This window comes from Ranitomeya variabilis, chromosome 4, assembly GCF_051348905.1.
Source record: "Ranitomeya variabilis isolate aRanVar5 chromosome 4, aRanVar5.hap1, whole genome shotgun sequence".
NCBI classification, from domain to species: Eukaryota; Metazoa; Chordata; class Amphibia; order Anura; family Dendrobatidae; genus Ranitomeya; species Ranitomeya variabilis.
The window spans coordinates 587,696,361-587,718,143 of NC_135235.1; the positions used below are offsets into that span (position 1 = coordinate 587,696,361).

The window sequence follows — 21,783 nt, forward strand, 5'->3', positions numbered from 1 at the left end:
TTCCAATAAACACAAAAGAAATAAAAAAGTGTATAAGAAAACATGAGTAATTGCTATCATTTTCTGAGAGAAACACTTCATTTTCTGGAAGAATTTTAAGGGTGCCAACACTTTTGACCATGACTGTATAATTATTTATGTATAGCTGGTATAAGTTATACATAATCTTATAGTGATACGGAGAGTGCTGGTATAACCTGGGCCTCTCCTGCATATAATTGTACATGTACACTGTGCTGCCTTGGGTATATAACATACATACTTGTACGGGCATCAGTGATATAGTAAGAAAAGCAATGAGTTGGCAGAGAACACAATTACAGTGCAGTTTTTTTCCCTCATTTATACAAGACCAACAAGGCAATTCTAGGAGCGGTGCTGCCACCGTGTGGTGAAGTCGGCATTGTGCCGGATCATTACACCTGCCAGACGGGTGCACATGTAAGATGACAGACGAGAGCAGAGGTTTCCTGGTTACATCTGTCAACTTACAACTTGTGAGCTTCTTCATCCTGGCAGTGGGTGAGGCTTTTGGGCGCATTTTCAGCCCCCACACACTCATTGTCATTGGTTTTCTAATTTTGTTCCCTCTCATCCATAAGACCGAGCGGTTTGTCAAGATAATTTACGCCTTGTGAAAATACAGTCAGGCTAAGTTCACACTGCGCATTTTTTTTCCCCCTTCGCTTTTGGAGTAGAAGAGTTAAAACCTTGAATTTTGATGGGATGAGTTTCTGTTAAAAAAAAAGAACTCGGCAAAAAATAAACTTTAAAATGAACACACCCTTATTTTAGTCTCTATAGCAAGACTCTGCAGCTGTGTTCCCATGAGAACACTTCTTGGTAGCGCCATCTTGAATCCATCAAATTCTCTTTTCCAGCCTCTTGCCAGAGCAAAATAGAGATTGGAAAACTTGGTTACTAAAAAAGCCAAATACACATATCAGTAAGCAGTCCAGGGGACAGGGAAAGAAGTGTTGTCATGGGGACACGAACTTTAAGGAGGTACTCCCCCATCTCTAAGATCCTACCCCAATATGTAGTAGGTGTAATATTAGCAAATACCCCCAATTAGAAATGCAGTATAGTTCTTCTGATTTATATGTTGCTTGCCTCACGTGCAGGGCATTGTAGCAGCTTATATATCCATGGTTACAACCACTCATAGTGGCAGTTAGTGGTCTTAACAATGGATACCTAAGCTACTGCAATGCCATGCACATGGGGTAGCAACATAGCAAATCAGAAGAACTATACTACATTTCTAATTAGAGGTATTTTCTAATATTATTACACCTTTTACATATTGGGATAGGATCTTCGAGATGGGAATACCCCTTTAAACAAGTAAATCTAGTAGTTTTCTATCAGACGTGATATACTACCCTCCATCCCAAATTCCAGAAGAGTTCTGCTCCTGCTAATATCTGGTCAATGAGGTGGAAAGTTACAAGGCAGGTAACTCCATTTTCTTCTTAGTGATTCGATAAAATGGCGAACAACCAAAACCCAGAATCGAAATCACGACGGGTAAAAGAAATAAGTAAAAAAAAAATGACAAAGATCACAAATTATGAAACCAACCTTTAAATTTAACAACCTGTGTCCTGTGCAGTCGTCGCTACAAGAAACCAAGGTATCACAATACGGTAGAAAGTATCTGCAGACTGTAAAGTAAAAGGCGATGCTCGGCCAGGTCACGGGGCCGTCGCTTGCTAAAAATGTTGTTTTATTCAGATAGAAAATAAAACACCGCAGCGAGGTTAGCTTTCATCTTAGACACAGGATTTAAGGCAGTTTGTAGCTGTCCGCATGCTGAGGCCTTGCCGTCCCAAAGTCCCACATGTGCTGCATGGGATGGGGAGACATGGAGACTGAAGCCGTGCAGGGCTGAGGTCCTCGTACTTACTGGGTCGATATGTACAGGGGAGAGGTGGCAGCCATCAGGATGGATGTCGGTATCCTGGGATTATTTTGAACACAACAAGGGATATTGTGGAGCTCTGTGAAGCCCGACAAGTGCAGAAAACGTGATGTCCTGGCATGGTGGTCCACCTGTGAAAAAAAGGGGCCGGGATTAATACAGAGATATGTCAGATCAGGACAGGAGCAGAATATTGATGAGACATCACTCGTATCCCGAGCAGCAGCAGACAACCCCTTTAAAAAGGGATAGCATTATCTCGACAGCCCTTTTCCATAAGCCTCATTAGTAATATGGACATTACAGGGGAGGGACATGTGCTGGAGACGCTAACCAACATTTACCCAGATTGCCACATGTAATACTACATTTCCCCACTAGAGGCCGCTGCAAGGAAACAGTTAGCAACGGCAGCTTTGATCTGGCAAATATCAGCCGATTCCCTGGAGTTTTAGGACAGAGGAGACGAGACACTTACTATTTCTTATTCCGGGGTTTTAGCTCCTCTGCGGCGTTACGCAGGAAGATATAATTCTTCTTCTGTGGGTTGTAGAACTCGTGGCCCTAGAGGGAAAGAAGGATTAGTGATCTAAGCAGGTGGCTGCACCGGGCAGACAGTGCATGATCGGAGTACTCACCTTGGACCAATCGTAACTGGAGGAATAGGCAAAGATGTTCCCGTTGTGGTTGAAGCAGCAGGCAGAGATGGGCTGGTCCAGCTGTTCTGAAGTCTTTAGTTTCGTCCTGGCATCTTTGTCCCAGAAGCTGAAGCGTCCGTCGGATCCGACTGTGGCCAGCGTGCCGTGTACCGGGTGGAAGGCGATGCCGTTTACCTGACAGGACACAAATGTTGACTATGACAGCGATCGGACTGGTTCTGCTCCGCACTGGATGTCTCCAATCCTTCCCTCATACCCCAGGATGGAAAGTCTCAGGATCTTACCGCATAGATGTCCTGAGGAGCCGCAGTGTTTGTCCCGTTGGATCGATGACATTTGAAGGTGAAGTTGTCTTTGGCTCTGTGAGAGGATGAGAGTTCTGTTACTATGTCGCCACAGTGCGGTCTGCGCAGTCCCCGGAGGTGGAGCACTTACGGATTAGGTGGGTTGATGTAATGGATGGCAACTCTGCCCTCAATGCTGCCCAGGGCGAAGCCAGTCGGCTTGTTCTGCTTATCTTTAAATATAGCGACACATCGGTGCTGGAGGAAGAGCAGAGGAGAAAGCCCCAAATTGTGAGAATTATCAGGGTATTAGCAAATTTACAAAAAATACAACGTCCTGCGGTTTTCTTACAGACTTTAATTCAATTTAATTTAAGGATGAAAATGGTTTTCAGGAATCGGAGGGACACTTACAAGCCTTATACCTGTAAGTAGGACTAGGCGAGTACAGGTCACATACCTGGTGTTTTAAGGGGGATTCGATCCTCCGGAACTCAGAGGGCTGGTTCTCTAGCTGGTAAACTATTAGACCTCTTTCTGCAGTTGCTACAACGGCCATAGGATAGACCTGAGGAGGAAAACATAAAAAAAGAGCATGTTTTGAGCGACAACGTGGTTTGTTTCTAACAGAACTTACATCCAGCAGATAAGATTGTGAGTATGAAGCAGATCTGCTTACCACATCCGCACAGTAACAGCGCTCCGGGAGCTGCAGCATCATCAGTGGGTTTGGAGAACGTGTGTCCCAAAACTAGAGGAAGAGAAGAAAGACTCAAGACCTACCGGTGATAGAAGTATAACTGCGTGGTTTTCATCAGGGCTGTGGAATCGGAGTCGTGGAGTCGGAGCCCATTTTGGTGGAGTTGGAGTCGGTATAAAATGGACCGACTCCTAAAATATATTATAAATTGGGCACAGAAGTTCAATGCAGTTTGTGGGGAATATTTTTTTCATAAGAATTTGGGAAAGTTTTGAAATGTTCAATAAATATCTGTCCTATTCCTTCCTGATCTAAGGTCTAGACTTTTAGCCGAGATGAATCTGTGCTGCAGTTTATGTTCATAACTAGTGAAGCTCCTCCTCTACAGATAAGGGTGAAAAAATAAACACACAGGGAAGGAATGCTTACATTCATCTCAGAAGTCCTGGAGTGAACAGGAAAGCAGGATTAAGGAAGACAAGTACTTCTTAAAGCATATAATCAATAGTCCTGTATATGTTGTTTCTGTATGCTTGATGTTTCAGTTTGTTTTTCCTCTTGGCTCATGTTTGGAGAAATTAGATGCTCTGATGACTTATATACACCATACATAGAATATAAGGGGAAAAACTGTTTTCTAACATCTCAAATTCGGAAATACAGTAACAGGATGAATGTGTGTGTGTGCGTGCGTGCGTGCGTGTCTTCCTCCTCCCCTCTTCATAGACTGTGAAGAAATATGATGTGAAACATTTAGTGAGCTGTACCCTGAGACAAGCCTTCACATTGAAAGTTCAGAGTAAAGTTCTGCAAGATTATGAACTAAAAAAAGAACAGGTTCTTGCTATTATAACTGATAATGCTTCAAACATGACAGTTGAGAATAATGAAGGTGAACAGCAGCTAGAAGAACATTTCACATTCAGTATGTTGGAGATGGAAGGCCACAGTCCTGTTCCCATAGCGGAGGAACAAACAGATACTACAGAAGAAAAGCAAAATAATTCTTTACAATTAGATCTTGTTGAAGCTGCTTCACACCTCTTTCCTATTCATCACATGCGCTGTGTTGTGCACACTCTGCAGCTGGCAATAAGAGATAGTCTGCAAGAGGGACATGCTGGAACTTTAAAAAAGTGAGGAGATTGGCTATTGCTGCTAGAACCGCTAAAACTGATTCCATCTTGAAGAGACGTGCTGGAAAAGGGGCAATTGTGGATCAAGCCACTCGGTGGGGCAGCACATATTTAATGATTGAGCGATTGCTTGAGCTGAAACCCTTCCTTTAGATATGGCCAACCCTCAGGTAACACTACATGAACGTCAATGGACACAGGTGGCTGAATTGAAGGAACTGCTTCATCACCCATTTACAGTGACTAAAAAGTTACAAGCTGAGGATTTAACTCCTGGCATTTTTATAAAGGAGTTTAAGAACTTGTTGCTTTGCCTGTCCCAAATAGGAGGATTAATCGCAGATGGCATTGCTGCTTCAATGAAACGGAGAGAGACACTGCTATTAGAAAATAAAATTCTTCTGGCAGCTATTTAAGTGGACCCGAGTCATCGTACATTGCTGGATGATCAACAGCTTACTAAAGGAAAAGAAGCTCCGATTGAGGTAGCAGTTAGGATGAGTGGGCTACAGGACAGTGAAGAGCAAGAGGACTCGGGTCCTGCCAGTGCTGCTGCCGTTCCTTCATCCTCATCAGATGAATTTGATTTCGACAAGTATTTGGACGACATAGAATCATAGAATGGTAGAGTTGGAAGGGACCTCTTGGGTCATCTGGTCCAACCCCCTGCTCAAAAGAGGATTCACTAAATCATCTCAGACAGATGTCTGTCCAGCCTCTGTTTGAAGACTTCCATGAAAGGAGCTCACCAACTCTCGTGGCAGCCTGTTCCACTCATTGATCACCCTGTCAAAAAGTTTTTTTCTAATATCTAATCTGTGTCTCCTCCCATTCAGTTTCATCCCATTGCTTCTACTCTTTCCTTGTGCAAATTAGAATAAAGATGATCCTTCTACAATGTGACCGACCTTGAGATATTTGCAGACCGGTCACCATTCTGGTCGCTCTTCTCTGAACTTGCTTCAGTTTGTTGATGTCTTTTTTAAAATGTGGTGCCCAAAACTGGACACAGTATTCCAAGATGAGGTCTGACCAAAGAGGAGTAGAGGGCAATAATGACTTCACGTGATCTAGACTGTATGCTTCTGTTAATACATCCCAGAGTTGTATTTGCCTTTTTTCCTGCTGCATCACACTGTTGACTCATGTTCAGTTTATGATCTATTAGTATACCCAAGTCTTTTTCACATGTGCTGTTGCTTAGCCCTATTCCTCCCATTCTGTATATGCTTTTTTCATTTTTATTGCCCAGATGTAGTACTTTGCACTTTCCTGTTACAAACCATTCTGTTAGTTGCTGCCCACTGCTCGTTTATTTATATATTTTTTAATCCTCTCTCTCTTCTCTAGTATTAGCTATCCCTCCTAGCTTTGTGTCATCAGCAAATTTAATCAGTGTACCCTCAATGTCTTCATCTAAATAAAATCAAAGATGTTGAACAATACAGGGCCCAGGACAGAACCCTGTGGTACCCAACTTGAGACATTCTTCCAACTTGATGTGCAGCCATTTACAACCATTCTTTGGGTCCGATCACTAAGCCAGTTATGAAACCACCCAACAGTTGCCTTGTCTATTCCATACTTAGTCATTTTTTCAATAAGGATTGTGTGAGATACTTTGTCAAATGCTTTGCTGAAGTCAAGATATACTATATCTATAGCATTTCCCTGATCCACCCAGTCAGTGATTCTGTCATAGAAGAAAATTAAGTTAGTCTGACTTATTAGTTACAAACCCATGCTGACTCTGGTTAATCACTTCATTCTTATCCAAGTACTTACATATATGTTATTTAATAATTTGTTCAAAGATCTTTTCTGGTATAGATGTCAGACTCACCGGCCTATAGATAGGAACAACATTTGCTCTTCTCCAGTCTTCTGGGACTTCTCCTGTTCTCCAAGAATTTTTAAAGATTATGGAGAGTGGTTCAAAAATGTCTTCTGCTATCTCTTTCAGTACTCAGGGGTGTAATTCATTTGGACCTGGAGACTTGAATTCATTTATGTTAGCTAAGTGTTTCCTCACTATCTTTCTATTTATAGATATCCTGGATTCTTCTATTCCCTTAATAGGACAGTGAAAATCAGTTGATGTTACATTTCCTTTCTGAGAGAAAACAGATGCAAAATAGGAATTTAAAAGTTCGGCCTTCTCACCATCCTTTCTTACCATTTCATCAGTTCCATCCTGTAAAAATCCTATAGCATCTTTGACTTTTCTTTTACTATTGACATATCCCCAAAATTATTTTTTATTGCTTTTGACATCTTTTGCAAGCCTTAATTCATTGTCAGCTTTAGTTAATCTGATTCGTGCCCTGCAGGTTCTGCAGACAGCATATTGTTCTTTAGATATGCCTCCCTCTTTCCATTTGATAAACATTTCTTTCTTCCTTTTTAGCATGTGTTTAAGTTCATCCATCCTGGTTTCCTTAAATGCTTTGTATTCTTCCCTCTTTTTGGAATTAACGATTGTGCTTTGAGAATCTCATTTTTCAAGATTTCCCAACCTTCCTGGACATTTTTGTCCTTAAGGATATCCAGTCATTGGATCCCTCCTATTCTCTTTCGGAGTCCCTTAAAATCTGCCTTTCTGAAATCTAACCTTGATGTCTGAGTCTTCACATGGAGCAGGCAAAGCATTACTCCGGGGAAAAAGATTCCACTCCCATAGAAAACAGATTGACCATATTTCAGCAAAATTTTTCACTTGCTCTCAAAGAAGTAGAAGAGTTTAATCGTTCATCAAAAGTGACTGTGCACAAAGCAATTCCTTTACAACCTGAAATTGTTAGAGATGTTGCCCATGTGGCTACTTCTTTGCCACCAACCCAAGTTAGTGTACAGAGGTTGTTCTCTAGCCTTAAAATAATTAGGTCAGATTTGAGGTTATCTATGAAGGAGGATCAGATGGAGGTGATAATATTTCTGAGAACAAATTCATAAACTGCACACGTTATTCAGTACGTTTTTGTTGAAAACTGTTTCCCCCCCCCCCCACTTACTGCAGAGTGAATAATACATTGTAAATATGCAAATTTTTTTTGTTCTAAAGTTGTATTCCAATAAATATATTTTATGTTCTATCTGAATTGCTTGATTATTGTATGATAATAAAGATTAAAAGCCTGATGTTACCATTTTACTACAGTAAATGTATCACTTAAACTTAAACATGAGCCATGTATGAAGGAGTCAGAGTTGTGGAGTCGGAGTCATGGGAATTGAGGAGTCGGAGTTGGAGGTTTGGCTTACCGACTCCACAGCCCTGGTTTTCATGCAAACTTTTTTTTGCCAGGAATGTAGCCAAAATAAAACAAAACTTCTAATAAACACTAACAATGTAGATGGCAGGAGCCGCTGATTGGCAGCAGTGGTTATTGAGTAGTGGAGATGTTATGTCACTGCTGCAGCCAATCAGATTGGAAACAGAAAGCGTAGGACCTGTGGAGGTTGAGTTATTATTTTGTTATTTTAGACCAGAGAAGCCCTATGGCACAATAAAAAGTAAAACGGAACATTCCCTTCAAGGGTTAAATGCTAGGATCAAGAGTCATCTTCGATCCCGGCCCGCTTATCACCCACTGATGTCACAGTATATTCATTTTTGGGAAAAGGAGAAGAGTAAGTTCACACTGGGCGCTTTTGGTGCGATTTTTTTCTGCAGCAAAACCTGATCTTGGCAGGAAAAGAAGCTGCGCAAAAAAAGCAGGTTTAGGTGCATTTTTGGCGCTGTTTTTCTCTTTGTGCATGCCAAGTTCCCTGGCATTTTCCCACGGTGCAGAGGTTACTTCAGGTCAGGCTGTGATGGAGCGAAGGCTCGGTGACGTCACTGCTAGTTACTGAGCCTGCGCCCGCTGCATCTCGTTCATTCCCCAGTAGCTTACAGCCGGGAGTAGTCGCATTAGTAGCGCTCCCGGTTGTAACTTTATCTCCCCCAGATACTGCGTGGAACACTCGTTATATTGGACTGCGACGGATCAGGGAGTATACTATATCAATGGCCACTTACCAGCATGAGAATACCAGCCCCCAGCTGTGAGCTTTATCAAGGCTGGTTGTCAAAAAATGGGGGGGACCCCACACCGTTTTTTTTTAACTATTTAAATAATTAAAAAAAAAAAAAAAAACACCGTGAGGACCCCTCTATTCTTTATAACCAGCCTTGCTGAAGCTCACAGCTGGGGGCTGCAGTCCCCAGCTGTGAGTTTTGCCTGACTGGTTATCAAAATTAGGGGGGAACCCACACCGTTTTTTTTTTTTTTTTTTTTATTGCGCAGGAGCGGCACTCACTGTAATTAGCGGCTGTAGGTGTCAGATGATGGGAGCAGTTGTCCCATCAGCTGACACCAGTGATCGGACGTGAGTTTATACCTCCGATCACAGCTGAGCGCTCCACGCGTCTTCCGACAGCGTGGGAAGCGCGGCTCTCTGACCAGCGGGGAGGATTTCCCCGCCAATTAGAAGCGGGGTTTGCGGCACTGTCATGCATATGACAGCGTGTCAAACACTGTAATGTTGGACCCCCCATTCAAGTGAATGGGGATCGGGTCCGCTCTGCTGGATGACAGGCTGCATGTACGCCATCTAGATGTAGCAGAGCCGAGTGTGACGTCACATCTGACTATCCTTGACTTTTCTGCAGCAAATACGCTACAAGAACAGTCAACCTCGCAGTGTTTTTTCACCATCCATTCAAGTCAATAGGTGGAAAACGCTGAAAGAAGTGACATGCCCTATGTAAAAAAAAAAAAAACGCAGCAAAGCACAAAATACTGATCACACAAAAACCCAATGTGTGTGCATGAGATTTCTGAAATCTCTTTGGCTTAGCTGGTACTGTAAAAGCAGCTGAAAATTATCATAAAAAAAACGCAGCAAAAATGCCCTGTGTGAACTTACCCTAAAACTATAATCACAAATATTGTTCCAGGTACAATAGAGACAACGGACTCCTGGGGTGTGAATTCTACCTTGAGAGTTTTGTCCCAGCTTCCGGTCATGATGCAGCTGTAGTTCGGAGCCTTTATCCAGTGAACAGTCTTTATCGGTGCGTCGTGCTGACAGGAGGAAATGATGGAGATTAGGTTAATGATTGGTACGTGTTGTACGCCATCTACGCACGGACTATATGGAGGGGACATTACCTGGGCGATCTGTAAGGACTGGTTGCTGTTCAGATCCCACATTTTGGCGGTTTTATCACAAGATGCTGTGAACACTTTACTGCCGTCCTGAGGACACACAAGACACAAGAATGGCTCAGTAGTCACATTCTCAGAGCAGACATTGTACATAGTCTCATATTATAGTATAACCTAATAATGGGGGATACACACATCACTCCAGCACACGTCCAGCACCGGTCCTGTGTGCATCTGCTGGGCTTTAGGGATGGTCTGACCATTGTCCTGCACTTCCCAGCAACGAACCTGTAAGAAGGAAGAGAGCTCTCATTAAAAGACATGTGAACCGTCAAATGAACCCAGCACACACAGCATTTTAAAAGGGTATTCTCAAGCTTGAGAGTTAACCTTGTACCGTGGGATAGGGAATACCTTTCTGCTGGGGGTCTGATCACTAGGGCCCCCATCGATACTAAGAACCGGGGCTGTGATAAGTACCTATGTATATAGCAATGGCGGGACTCATGTATTCATTACTCGCAGTGTGCTCACCACAGCGTGTGCGTATTAAGCTTGAAGTCTCAAGTGTCTGCTTATTTAACATGTAAAGTGAAGGAACAAAAGATACATTTAAACCAAATCAACATTTGGTGTCGCCTTTGCATCAATTCTTCTAGGTACACTTGCACAAAGTCAGTAATTCTGTAGGATTACAGTCAGGTGTACGAGTAACCAACAATACCAAACAGGTGATAATGAGCATCATTTTCATATATAGGATGAACCAGTTATTAACTGAAACAGAAATAGCTGTATAAGAGGATTAAAACTGGGTGAGGAACAGCAAAATGTGATACAAATGTCATCACATCACATTAAGATCAAACACCACGACAAGACTGAGCACACTAAGAAGATGCAAGGTAGTTATACTTCATCAGCAAGGCCTCTCCCAAGTAAAGATTTAAAAGAAGGCTGGGGTTTGAAGATGTGCTGATCTAGCTCTTTGGAAGAAGCACCAAGAAACGGGAAACACTCAGGATTGTAGACGCAAAAGTGCAGTAGATGAAAGACATCATGCTTGTGTCCCTTACTAATTGGAATATGTCCAGCAGTGCCATAAACTCAGAACTGGCTGCAAACAGTTGGACCCAGTTGCTCACATCTACTGCTAGGACTAGAAGAATTTTGGCTAAAAGCAAACAAACATATCTTGGATATGGAAACAAGAACAAGTGACACAACTATACAAAAACATAGAAACTGGGGTGTATAATAATGGAAGAAAATGCTCTGGACAGATGAGTCAAAATGTGAAATAATTGGCTATAACAGAAGGCAGCTTGTTCGCTGGAGAGCAGCACAGTAATGAGTGTCTGCAGGAACAGTGAAGCATGGTGGAGGGTCATGCAAGTTTGGGGCTGCAATTCAGCAAATGGAGTTTGCAATTTCGTCAGGAATAATGATGTCCTCAATGCTGAGAAATACAGGCACATACTTATTTATCATTAAATATCATCAGGGAGGCGTCTGATTGGCTCCAAATTTATTCTGCAGCATGGAAGTAAGTGAATGAAAAGGCCCCTGATTGGTTGCAAGGCTCACATGTCATAATATCACGTGAGCCTCAGTGCTGTCATCACTGGATTAGCGCCGACAGTGGAGGGGAGTACAGGCTGCTGTTATTTTTAAAAGGGAGGGGTGATATAGTAATTGATAAAAGGTTGCCAGAGTAGTACAGAACCCTTTAAAGAATTATTTGCAGCGTAAAGAAGAATAAAGAGCCTTGATCTCAACATCATCCAGTCTGTCTGGGATTGCATCAAGGGACAGAAAGATTTGAACAAATGACATCCACAGAAGATCTGTGGTTAGTTCCCAAAACCAGGAAAGGAACAATCAGAGGAAAAGACTAATAGAAACACATCACCACTTCTGTATTTATCACCCACTCCTGGTTTTGGCTTGCAAATACTGAGCTAAAATACTGACCAAATACTGAACGTGGCCAAATGTTTGGAACAACCTCACTGCCGAGTTCCTTCAAAAACTGTGTGCAAGTACCTAGAAGAACTGATGAAAACAAAGGTCGGTCACACCAAATATTGATGTGAGTTATATCTTTCTCTTTTATTTATTCACTTTGCAAATTGATAAAAATAAAACTATTAACAGTTTTTGAAATCATTCTGTGTAGCATTCTTTTTTTCCAAAACCTGACAAACTTTTGCACAGGATTGTAAATACCTTGTAGGCACAGATAACGCACGGTCATAGTCTTGGGGGCAATTTCATGTCATTTATATTTGTAGGGGGGCTCATAGCTGTGGACCATTGTCCAAAGAGGCACTGGAGGGGAGAGAATATGAGACTGGAGAACTGATGGATATTCATGGAGAACCTACAGTCTTGCACATTGAATATCAAAGCCAGCGAACATCTGAGACTGACCAGGGAACGTCACATTACCCCAACAGTGAGAGTCACACACCAGACTGCTGTCTACTGCCGGACTACAACTTCCAGCCCACCTACAGAGGCGTGTTGGGAGTTGTAGGCTTCCACCTATAATTTACACATTACCTCAATTTTTATGGTTAGCACTTACATCATTTGCCCAGGAGCCAGCGATTAGGAAGTTCCCCGGTAAAGTTGGGGGGCTGAAGGAAAGGCAGGCGATGCTGTCATCAGGGGGGGAGGTGACCTCTATGTCCTGGGGATGAGGAGAGCAGAGATTAGAAGTTGGAGCACATGTACTGGGACCAGTAAGAATTTACAGTGGAATAAAGTAACGAGAGAGTAGCCAACTCCCCCACATAGGCTGCAGTCCGTCCTCCAGAGCAGGGACACTGTCAAAGATGGAGGAGGTAGATCCAACTTCATGGTTTTAAAACCATATATTGGATTTGGTCATTTTAAATTCATGCTTTACATCCCTCGCTGGGGACCCCAGAAGGTAACAGAGTCATAGGCCTCCTCATCTCTAGCCACGCTGATCTTTTTAGTCAGGTCCCAGCTTTTGTTTTTGTTTTTTTTTTTACTTTCACTTATCTCCATATTCCAAGAGCTGTAACTTTTTTAGATTATCTCCAACAGAGCCTTATAAGGGCTTGATTTTTGCTTTATGTTAAAAAAACAATAAAAAAAGAACTATGGCTGCATATAGGAGACACTGGAGTGTTATCGATAGGTTTAAATGCTTTATTAGAAGTACATCAACGGATTAGTCCAGTGCCGCCCCTGGCCGACTTCTCCCCGCACCGCTCTACTTGATTAACAGGTATCTCCCTTATACACTCATAGAAGGGATCTGTCAATCACTACGAGCGGCCCTGGAAAAGCTGCCAAAGCTGCCAGGAGCAGGACGGGACTTGTCTATCCGTAAGGTCCCAACCAGCTCTGCAAACTATGTGCTGAAACTCTGGAGCGTTCCAGACAAAAAAAAAATAGCTGAGTGTAGAGAATGGCAGGGAGCATGGAAGTGACCAGAGGAGTTATGTTGGGTTTTCCTTAAACATTCAGGGTATATTCCGCAAGAAAATCTGAAAAAAAATAAAAATCTGTTCCCGATTTAGTACAAATCTCCCTGCAGAATCATTCCATGGTACATCCGTTCCAGACAAAGCCCTCATACCTGCAACACCCCTCCGTGACTCCTGGCACACCCCGCCGCGCCCCATCCGTAACCCCCCCGATACACCTACCTACGTCCGGGTACACCCTCCGGCACTCCATCCGTACCACCCCCCATGCACCTACATACGCCCTGGTACACCCTCCGGCGCCCCATCCGTACCCCTCACACCCGTGCACCTACGTACGTCCCGGTACAGCCTCCGGCACCTCATCCGTACCCCTCACACCCGTGCACCTACGTACGTCCCGGTACACCCTCCTGCACCTCATCCGTACCCCTCACACCCGTGCACCTACGTACGTCCCGGTACACCCTCCGGCACCTCATCCGTACCCCTCACACCCGTGCACCTACGTACGTCCCGGTACACCCTCCTGCACCTCATCCGTACCCCTCACACCCGTGCACCTACGTACGTCCCGGTACACCCTCCTGCACCTCATCCGTACCCCTCACACCCGTGCACCTACGTACGCCCCGGTACACCCTCCTGCACCTCATCCGTACCCCTCACACCCGTGCACCTACGTACGCCCTGGTACACCCTCCTGCACCTCATCCGTACCCCTCACACCCGTGCACCTACGTACGTCCTGGTACACCCTCCAGCACCTCATCCGTACCCCTCACACCCGTGCACCTACGTACGTCCTGGTACACCCTCCTGCACCTCATCCGTACCCCTCACACCCGTGCACCTACGTACGTCCTGGTACACCCTCCAGCACCTCATCCGTACCCCTCACACCCGTGCACCTACGTACGCCCTGGTACACCCTCCTGCACCTCATCCGTACCCCTCACACCCGTGCACCTACGTACGTCCTGGTACACCCTCCAGCACCTCATCCGTACCCCTCACACCCGTGCACCTACGTACGTCCTGGTACACCCTCCAGCACCTCATCCGTACCCCTCACACCCGTGCACCTACGTACGTCCTGGTACACCCTCCAGCACCTCATCCGTACCCCTCACACCCGTGCACCTACGTACGTCCTGGTACACCCTCCAGCACCTCATCCGTACCCCTCACACCCGTGCACCTACGTACGTCCTGGTACACCCTCCTGCACCTCATCCGTACCCCTCACACCCGTGCACCTACGTACGTCCTTGTACACCCTCCAGCACCTCATCCGTACCCCTCACACCCGTGCACCTACGTACGCCCTGGTACACCCTCCTGCACCTCATCCGTACCCCTCACACCCGTGCACCTACGTACGCCCTGGTACACCCTCCAGCACCTCATCCGTACCCCTCACACCCGTGCACCTACGTACGTCCTGGTACACCCTCCAGCACCTCATCCGTACCCCTCACACCCGTGCACCTACGTACGTCCTGGTACACCCTCCAGCACCTCATCCGTACCCCTCACACCCGTGCACCTACGTACGTCCTGGTACACCCTCCAGCACCTCATCCGTACCCCTCACACCCGTGCACCTACGTACGTCCTGGTACACCCTCCTGCACCTCATCCGTACCCCTCACACCCGTGCACCTACGTACGTCCTGGTACACCCTCCAGCACCTCATCCGTACCCCTCACACCCGTGCACCTACGTACGTCCTGGTACACCCTCCAGCGCCCCATCCGTACCCCCCACCCGGTGCACCTACGTACACCCTCCGGCGCCCTCTCCACACCCCTTTCCCCTGGCGCCCCCTCCGTGACTCCTGGAACACCCTGCAGCACTTCCTCCATACCCCAGGCATCCCCTCTGTACGCCCGGGTACACCCTCTGACACCCCCTCCATGACTCCTGGCGAACACTACGTACACCCCCCATACGCCTCAGTATACCCTCCATACCCACGATGCCCCTATGTGATTCCCAGTGCACCTTGCGGTGGCTCCCCCTCTGTACCCCCCGGCACACCCTCCGTACGCCCCAGGACACCCCCAGTCGCACCCTCCGTACGCCCCAGGACACCCCCAGTCGCACCCTCCGTACGCCCCAGGACACCCCCAGTCGCACCCTCCGTACGCCCCAGGACACCCCCAGTCGCACCCTCCGTACGCCCCAGGACACCCCCAGTCGCACCCTCCGTACGCCCCAGGACACCCCCAGTCGCACCCTCCGTACGCCCCAGGACACCCCCAGTCGCACCCTCCGTACGCCCCAGGACACCCCCAGTCGCACCCTCCGTACGCCCCAGGACACCCCCAGTCGCACCCTCCGTCCGCCCCAGGACACCCCCAGTCGCACCCTCCGTCCGCCCCAGGACACCCCCAGTCGCACCCTCCGTACGCCCCAGGACACCCCCAGTCGCACCCTCCGTACGCCCCAGGACACCCCCAGTCGCACCCTCCGTACGCCCCAGGACACCCCCAGTCGCACCCTCCGTACGCCCCAGGACACCCCCAGTCGCACCCTCCGTCCGCCCCAGGACACCCCCAGTCGCACCCTCCGTCCGCCCCAGGAAACCCCCAGTCGCACCCTCCGTACGCCCCAGGACACCCCCAGTCGCACCCTCCGTCCGCCCCAGGACACCCCCAGTCGCACCCTCCGTACGCCCCAGGACACCCCCAGTCGCACCCTCCGTACGCCCCAGGACACCCCCAGTCGCACCCTCCGTACGCCCCAGGACACCCCCAGTCGCACCCTCCGTCCGCCCCAGGACACCCCCAGTCGCACCCTCCGTCCGCCCCAGGACACCCCCAGTCGCACCCTCCGTCCGCCCCAGGAAACCCCCAGTCGCACCCTCCGTACGCCCCAGGAAACCCCCAGTCGCACCCTCCGTCCGCCCAGGCACAGCACCCACCTTCATAGGGTTGTGGTTATCAGTGGTCGTAGTGCCGAACATCCCCGCCCCTCCAGTGCCGAATCCCCCTGTAGAACTGAACAGGCTCATTGTGGTCCTGGAAGGTAAAAAGACACAAGAAAGGGTGAATGACATGAATGTGCACATCCCACATGTACGAGCCAATGGCGGAGACACTGGGGGAAGAAGCTGCAGAGGGAAATACCCAGGAGCATGTGAAGACTGGAGCTAGACCATCGCACATGTGGCGGAATTACACAGCCGCCTGTACTTCCGGTATTCCCCGGTTCTCACCCTTCTCTCTCCGGTTGCTAGACTCGGCCGGCAGCACCTCCCGCGCTCCACGCTTCCTAGGCGACCAGCGACGTCACGGCAGCGACGCTCAGCTCTTAGACAAGAGTAGCTCCGCCTGGTGGACTGAGTGAGGAAGTGCTAGAACGTCGCTCGTATTCACATTGCAGCGCGCCACCTGCCGCCCGCACGCTAGAACTGCTTGATGTCATCAAAGGAATAGTGCCAGCGCGCCACCTGCTGGAACAAGAAGGAATTGACACATGAATGAACGAGTGAATTAATGAATAAGTAAGTGATGTCAACTGCTGCTGGTTATCAGTAGATAGTGACCAGGAATTAATATTCTCGTTAATATAATGTATTTATTCCAGCTATATGATACATTATAGAACGCTTCAGTGAAATGCTGGTATCAGCTTGTGCAAGATCAATCACCTGCCATTGAAAACTTTACTAAAGATGGAGAAGCGATCACATATCCGGATTGGTGTCATCATAATCTGGGAGAATCCAGCACAGAGTGACAATCATCGCCTGATCTTATTGAAATCAATCTTTGAGTGACACTGCAGGCAAAAAATGATGAACTGATGAAATAGATCAGATAAGTGATTATCCTGTACGACTGCCATCACTGGTTCTCACTATCATTTTCTATGGGGCTGTGCACAGATCTGATTATTTTCCTCAGACTGAGTGATCCGTGGAAAAAATCAGAGACATCCAATTTTGAGCCGAGTGTTGGATCAAAATATATGGATCAGTGAAACAAATCTGACCACACTAGTATGACATCCGAATGCGGGGCTGTCAGAAAGGAGAAGGTGGAGAAACTTTTTTTCTGGTTTTTTTATGTTCCACATCCGAGAAAAACTGATAACACTGATCAAAATAATCAGACGGATGTGGAGAAAACTGTTGTGTGACTCTACCCAGTGGCGTAACTAGAGTCTGATGGGCCCTGGTGCACGATTTGGACTGGTCCCCCCATCCTGATTATATGTACTGTATATGTCCTCCATCCTGGTATATACGTCCCTTATCTTGGGCCCCATCCTGGTATATATATTCCCCATTCTGGTAATATGTCCCCCGTTCTGCCGCTGTTCTTTGATGTACAGAAAAACATAAACGATTATATTCACCAGTGGTGTACATAGAAGTCATGGGGCCCCTCAGCAAAAATACAATGCACTCACCATAGTCCTCCGTATAGTATAATGCACCTCCCATAGTTCTCCATATAGTATAATACATCCCATAGTTTTCCATGCAGTATAAGGCACAGCCCATAGTCCTCCATATAGTATAATGCACAGCCCATAGTCCTCCGTATAGTATAATGCACCTCCCATAGTTCTCCATATAGTATAATACATCCCATAGTCTTCCATGCAGTATAAGGCACAGCCCATAGTCCTCCATATAGTATAATGCACAGCCCATAGTCCTCCGTATAGTATAATGCACCTCCCATAGTTCTCCATATAGTATAATACATTCCATAGACTTCCATACAGTATAATGCACAGCCCATAGTCCTCCATGCAGTATAATGCACAGCCCATAGTCCTCCAAATAGTTAAATGCATCCCCATGGTCCTCCATACAGTATAATTCATCCCCCATCGTCCTTCATATAGTAAAAATGCATGTCCCATAGTCCTCCATTTAGTATAATACGCCCTCCATAGTCCTCATATAGTTTAATGCACCCCATAGTCCTCTATATAGTATGATGCATCCCATAGTCCTCTATATAGTATACTAGTATACTGCACTCCATAATCCCCCATATAGTGTAATGCACCCCCATAGTCCTCCATACAGTATAATGCATCCCTTAGTACTCCATATAGTATCATGCATCCTATAGTCCTCTGTACAGTATAATGCACTCTCCATAGTCCTCCATATAGTATAATTCACTCCATAGTCCTCCATATAGTATAATACACAGCTCATATTCATCCATGTGGTATAATGCACAGTCCATAGTAATACATGTAGTATAATGCACAGCCTATAGTCATTCATTTAATATACTTCACAGTCCATAGTCATCCATGTAGTATACTGCACAGCTTATAGTCATGCATGCAGTATAATGCACAGCCCATAATCATCCATGTGGTATAACACACAGCCCATAATTATCCATGTAGTTTAAAGCACAACCCTTATTCATCCATGTAGTATAATGCACAGCCCATAGTTCCATAGTTATCCATGTAGTATAATGTACAGCCCATAGTCATCAATGTAGTATAATGCACAGCCCATAGTCATCCATATAATATAACGCACAGCCCACAGGTATCCATATAGTATAATGCACAGCCCATAGTCATCATATAAGATAACGCACAGCCCACAGGTATCCATGTAGTATAATGCACAGCCCATAGCTGAGAGGCATTTGATATCAAAGTACGCCTGCAAGATGGCTCCCAGGCAATTGCTGGGAGGCATGTTGTATAAAATGTTCCCTCCCCTATAGGGAGTCGCTGAAGCAACCGCATTTATTAGTGTGTAGTCTCTTCTACTTGTGAGTTAAGTCCATTGGTCCTTGTTGTGAGGCCAATGTCCTAAACCTGAACCCCTGGCCTTTGCATGGCCATTGTCCTGAACCCAAACCCCTGATCCTTGCACGGCCAGTCCTGAACCCGAACCCCTAGTCCTTGAGTGGCCAGTCCTGAACTCAAAGTCCCTGGTCCTAGTGTGGCCAGTGATGAACCTCCCTCCCCCGTCTGTGTGCGACCAGTCCTGAACCCCAAGTCCCTGGTCCTAGGGCGGCCAGTGCCTAAACCTCGTCTGCCGTTCCCTGTTTAGCCCGTACCAGCACAGAGACACGTGTGGCTCTGATTATGCTGTGTATCTGCTAAAACCAGTTTCCGAATCAGCCAGTCTGAACGTAGCCTAATTTCGAGTCAGCGAACCTTAGCAGCTGCAGTTCTGGGGACTTACCACCATCTGGAGTCCGAGTAAACACCAGGTAGTCGCTTATCTATGCCCCTTCCTAGGCAGGCCTGTTCCTGTGAGACAGTGGGTTCACAAACGGCGTACTCCACCTGTGGGCATGACAGTTTGCTTCAGCCATGGACCCCGCTGATCCCCAATCCTCCCTGTGCTAGGAGCTGTGTCAGCAGCTGAGTTACCAGCAAGAGCACCAGGAGAATTTTTTTTTTTTTTCATGAGACACTGGATACCTGATTGGAAGTCCTGACACTAGTTGTGCTGTAAGGTTCTAGCAGGAATGCGGGATGCAGTGATAAGCAGGAGGCAGAGTAAGAGTTAACAGATTTTATATATATATATATATATATATATATATATATATATATATATATATATATATATATATATATATATATACATACATACAGTACAGACCAAAAGTTTGGACACACCTTCTCATTTAAAGATTTTTCTGTATTTTCATGACTATGAAAATTGTACATTCACACTGAAGGCATCAAAACTATGAATTAACGCATGTGATATTATATTATTAACAAAAACGTGTGAAACGACTGAAATTATGTCTTATATTCTAGGTTCTTCAAAGTAGCCACCTTTTGCTTTGATGACTGCTTTGCACACTCTTGGCATTCTCTTTATGAGCTTCAAGAGGTAGTCAGGTTGTCAGTTGAAGCACGAACACTACCAAAAGACAGTCACTTTGTTTCCAAGAAACTAGAGTTCCAGATCGGAACATTGTATACGGAAAAGATCGCCTTCCATGTGCTGTCTGGTGTACCCATAGGTCGTCCAGAGCCGAGAACTCAAGTGCCCGTTCTTGTCTGGAGTCTCTGGGTGGTGCTTCGTTGGGGACAGTTGAGTCACAAGAGGTTTCTGGTACCCACACGTCCAGGTCAGTCAGCAGTGTAGCCATCTTTTCCATCAGGTCTGCTAGTCATCAACTCGCTGTGTACTGGTGTCTCCGATGAAAGGGAGGTGGAGGCGATGTCCCCACACAATCCCAACGATTGTACCAATGTTCTGCCCTCAGGAACCTCCCTGCCTCATGGATGTGTCATCTTAGAGACTAGGCTGAAGATGGACCCAGAGCAGAAAGCTTCAGTTTCTAGGTGGTCTGGTGAAGAGAACGTCAAGGTGGTGGCATCTTCTAAGTGTCTGCAGTTCACCAACCAGGCGGAGGAACTCCAGTAGGTCCTTGAATCCTCTGGGGTAGTAGCTGATCTCAACGAATGGGGAGAAATTTCTGAATACCAAGTTTCTGGTACTATGCCTGCTTTGTCCTAGGCTGAGGATGGCTTGATGGAGAGAAGCTTCCTAGTCATGAAGATGGTTAGAGATATCACTTTTCTTCTAGTGGACAGAAGAAGTCTTGGTCCTGAAGAGAAGCCGTGGGAGTCTATGAAAAGATGTCATCCTCCAACTTCTGTGCAGGGCTTAAAGAAGAGGGGTTATAAGGGGGGTACTGTAATGCCGCTGCCAGCATCCCTGCATGGCTCCCCTTCCCCCACCTTGCAGGGACGCCGACATACTCACCAACCCTGGCCACGCAGTGTGGTCCCTCGGTGGGCTCCCTGCTTCTTCCTTTAATGAGTGCATGCACTCCCCTGGTTTTAAAGGGGCAGTGTGCACATAGCAAAATACCCCCAGCCAATAGCTGTGAGGCATTTAGTATCAGAGTATAACTGCAAGATGGCTCCCAGGCAATTGCTGGGAGGCATCTTGTACATACTGCTCCCTCAACTATAGGGAGTTGCTGAAGCAACAGCATTCATTAGTGTGTATTTTCTCCTACTAGTGAGTTGCTAGGACCCTTGGTCTTTGCATGGCCAGTGTCTTGAACCCAAATCCCTGGTCCATGCATGGTCATCCTCCTGAACCCAAACTCCTGGTCCTTATTGTTGCCAGTCCTGAACCCGAAACCCTGGTCCTTGTGCGGCCAGTCCTGAACTCAAAGTCCCTGGTCCTCCTGTGACCAGTGCCTGAACCTCATTTCCCAGTCTGTGTGCAAATAGTCCTGAACCCGAAGTCTCTGTTCTTATTGCGGCCAGTGCCTCATCCACGTTCTCCGGTCTGTGAGCGGCCGGTGTCAGAACTAGTATCCGAGACATGTGTTTCTGTGTGTGTGCCTTTGAATATTCCATGTATCTGGACTGCTAAATACAGTCTCTGAATCAGCCCAGTCTGAGCGTAGCCCAAGTTCATGTCAGTTAACCAGGGGTCAGCAGCTGCAGTACCGGGAACTACCTAGGAGTGGTACCTG

General features: G+C 46.5%; 1 protein-coding gene across 3 annotated transcripts; it reads right to left on the bottom strand.

Moving 5' to 3' along the window:
- Positions 1–1,571: 1,571 nt before the first annotated feature.
- On the bottom strand, positions 1,572–16,678 carry RAE1 (ribonucleic acid export 1). 3 transcript variants are annotated; one of them, XM_077253136.1, is made up of 13 exons: positions 16,542–16,678; positions 16,248–16,344; positions 12,444–12,548; positions 10,049–10,141; positions 9,857–9,943; positions 9,683–9,769; positions 3,547–3,618; positions 3,328–3,435; positions 3,019–3,125; positions 2,868–2,943; positions 2,563–2,757; positions 2,403–2,488; positions 1,572–2,055 (listed from the first exon to the last, which is right to left on the bottom strand). In XM_077253136.1, coding segments are annotated over exons 2-13 (1,107 nt in total). In that variant the 5' UTR covers positions 16,338–16,344; positions 16,542–16,678; the 3' UTR covers positions 1,572–2,054. The 3 variants fall into 3 exon arrangements, with proteins under 3 accessions (XP_077109251.1, XP_077109252.1, XP_077109253.1); XM_077253137.1 differs by having other exon boundaries at positions 16,453–16,595; XM_077253138.1 differs by lacking the exon at positions 1,572–2,055 and having other exon boundaries at positions 2,402–2,488.
- Positions 16,679–21,783: the final 5,105 nt, after the last annotated feature.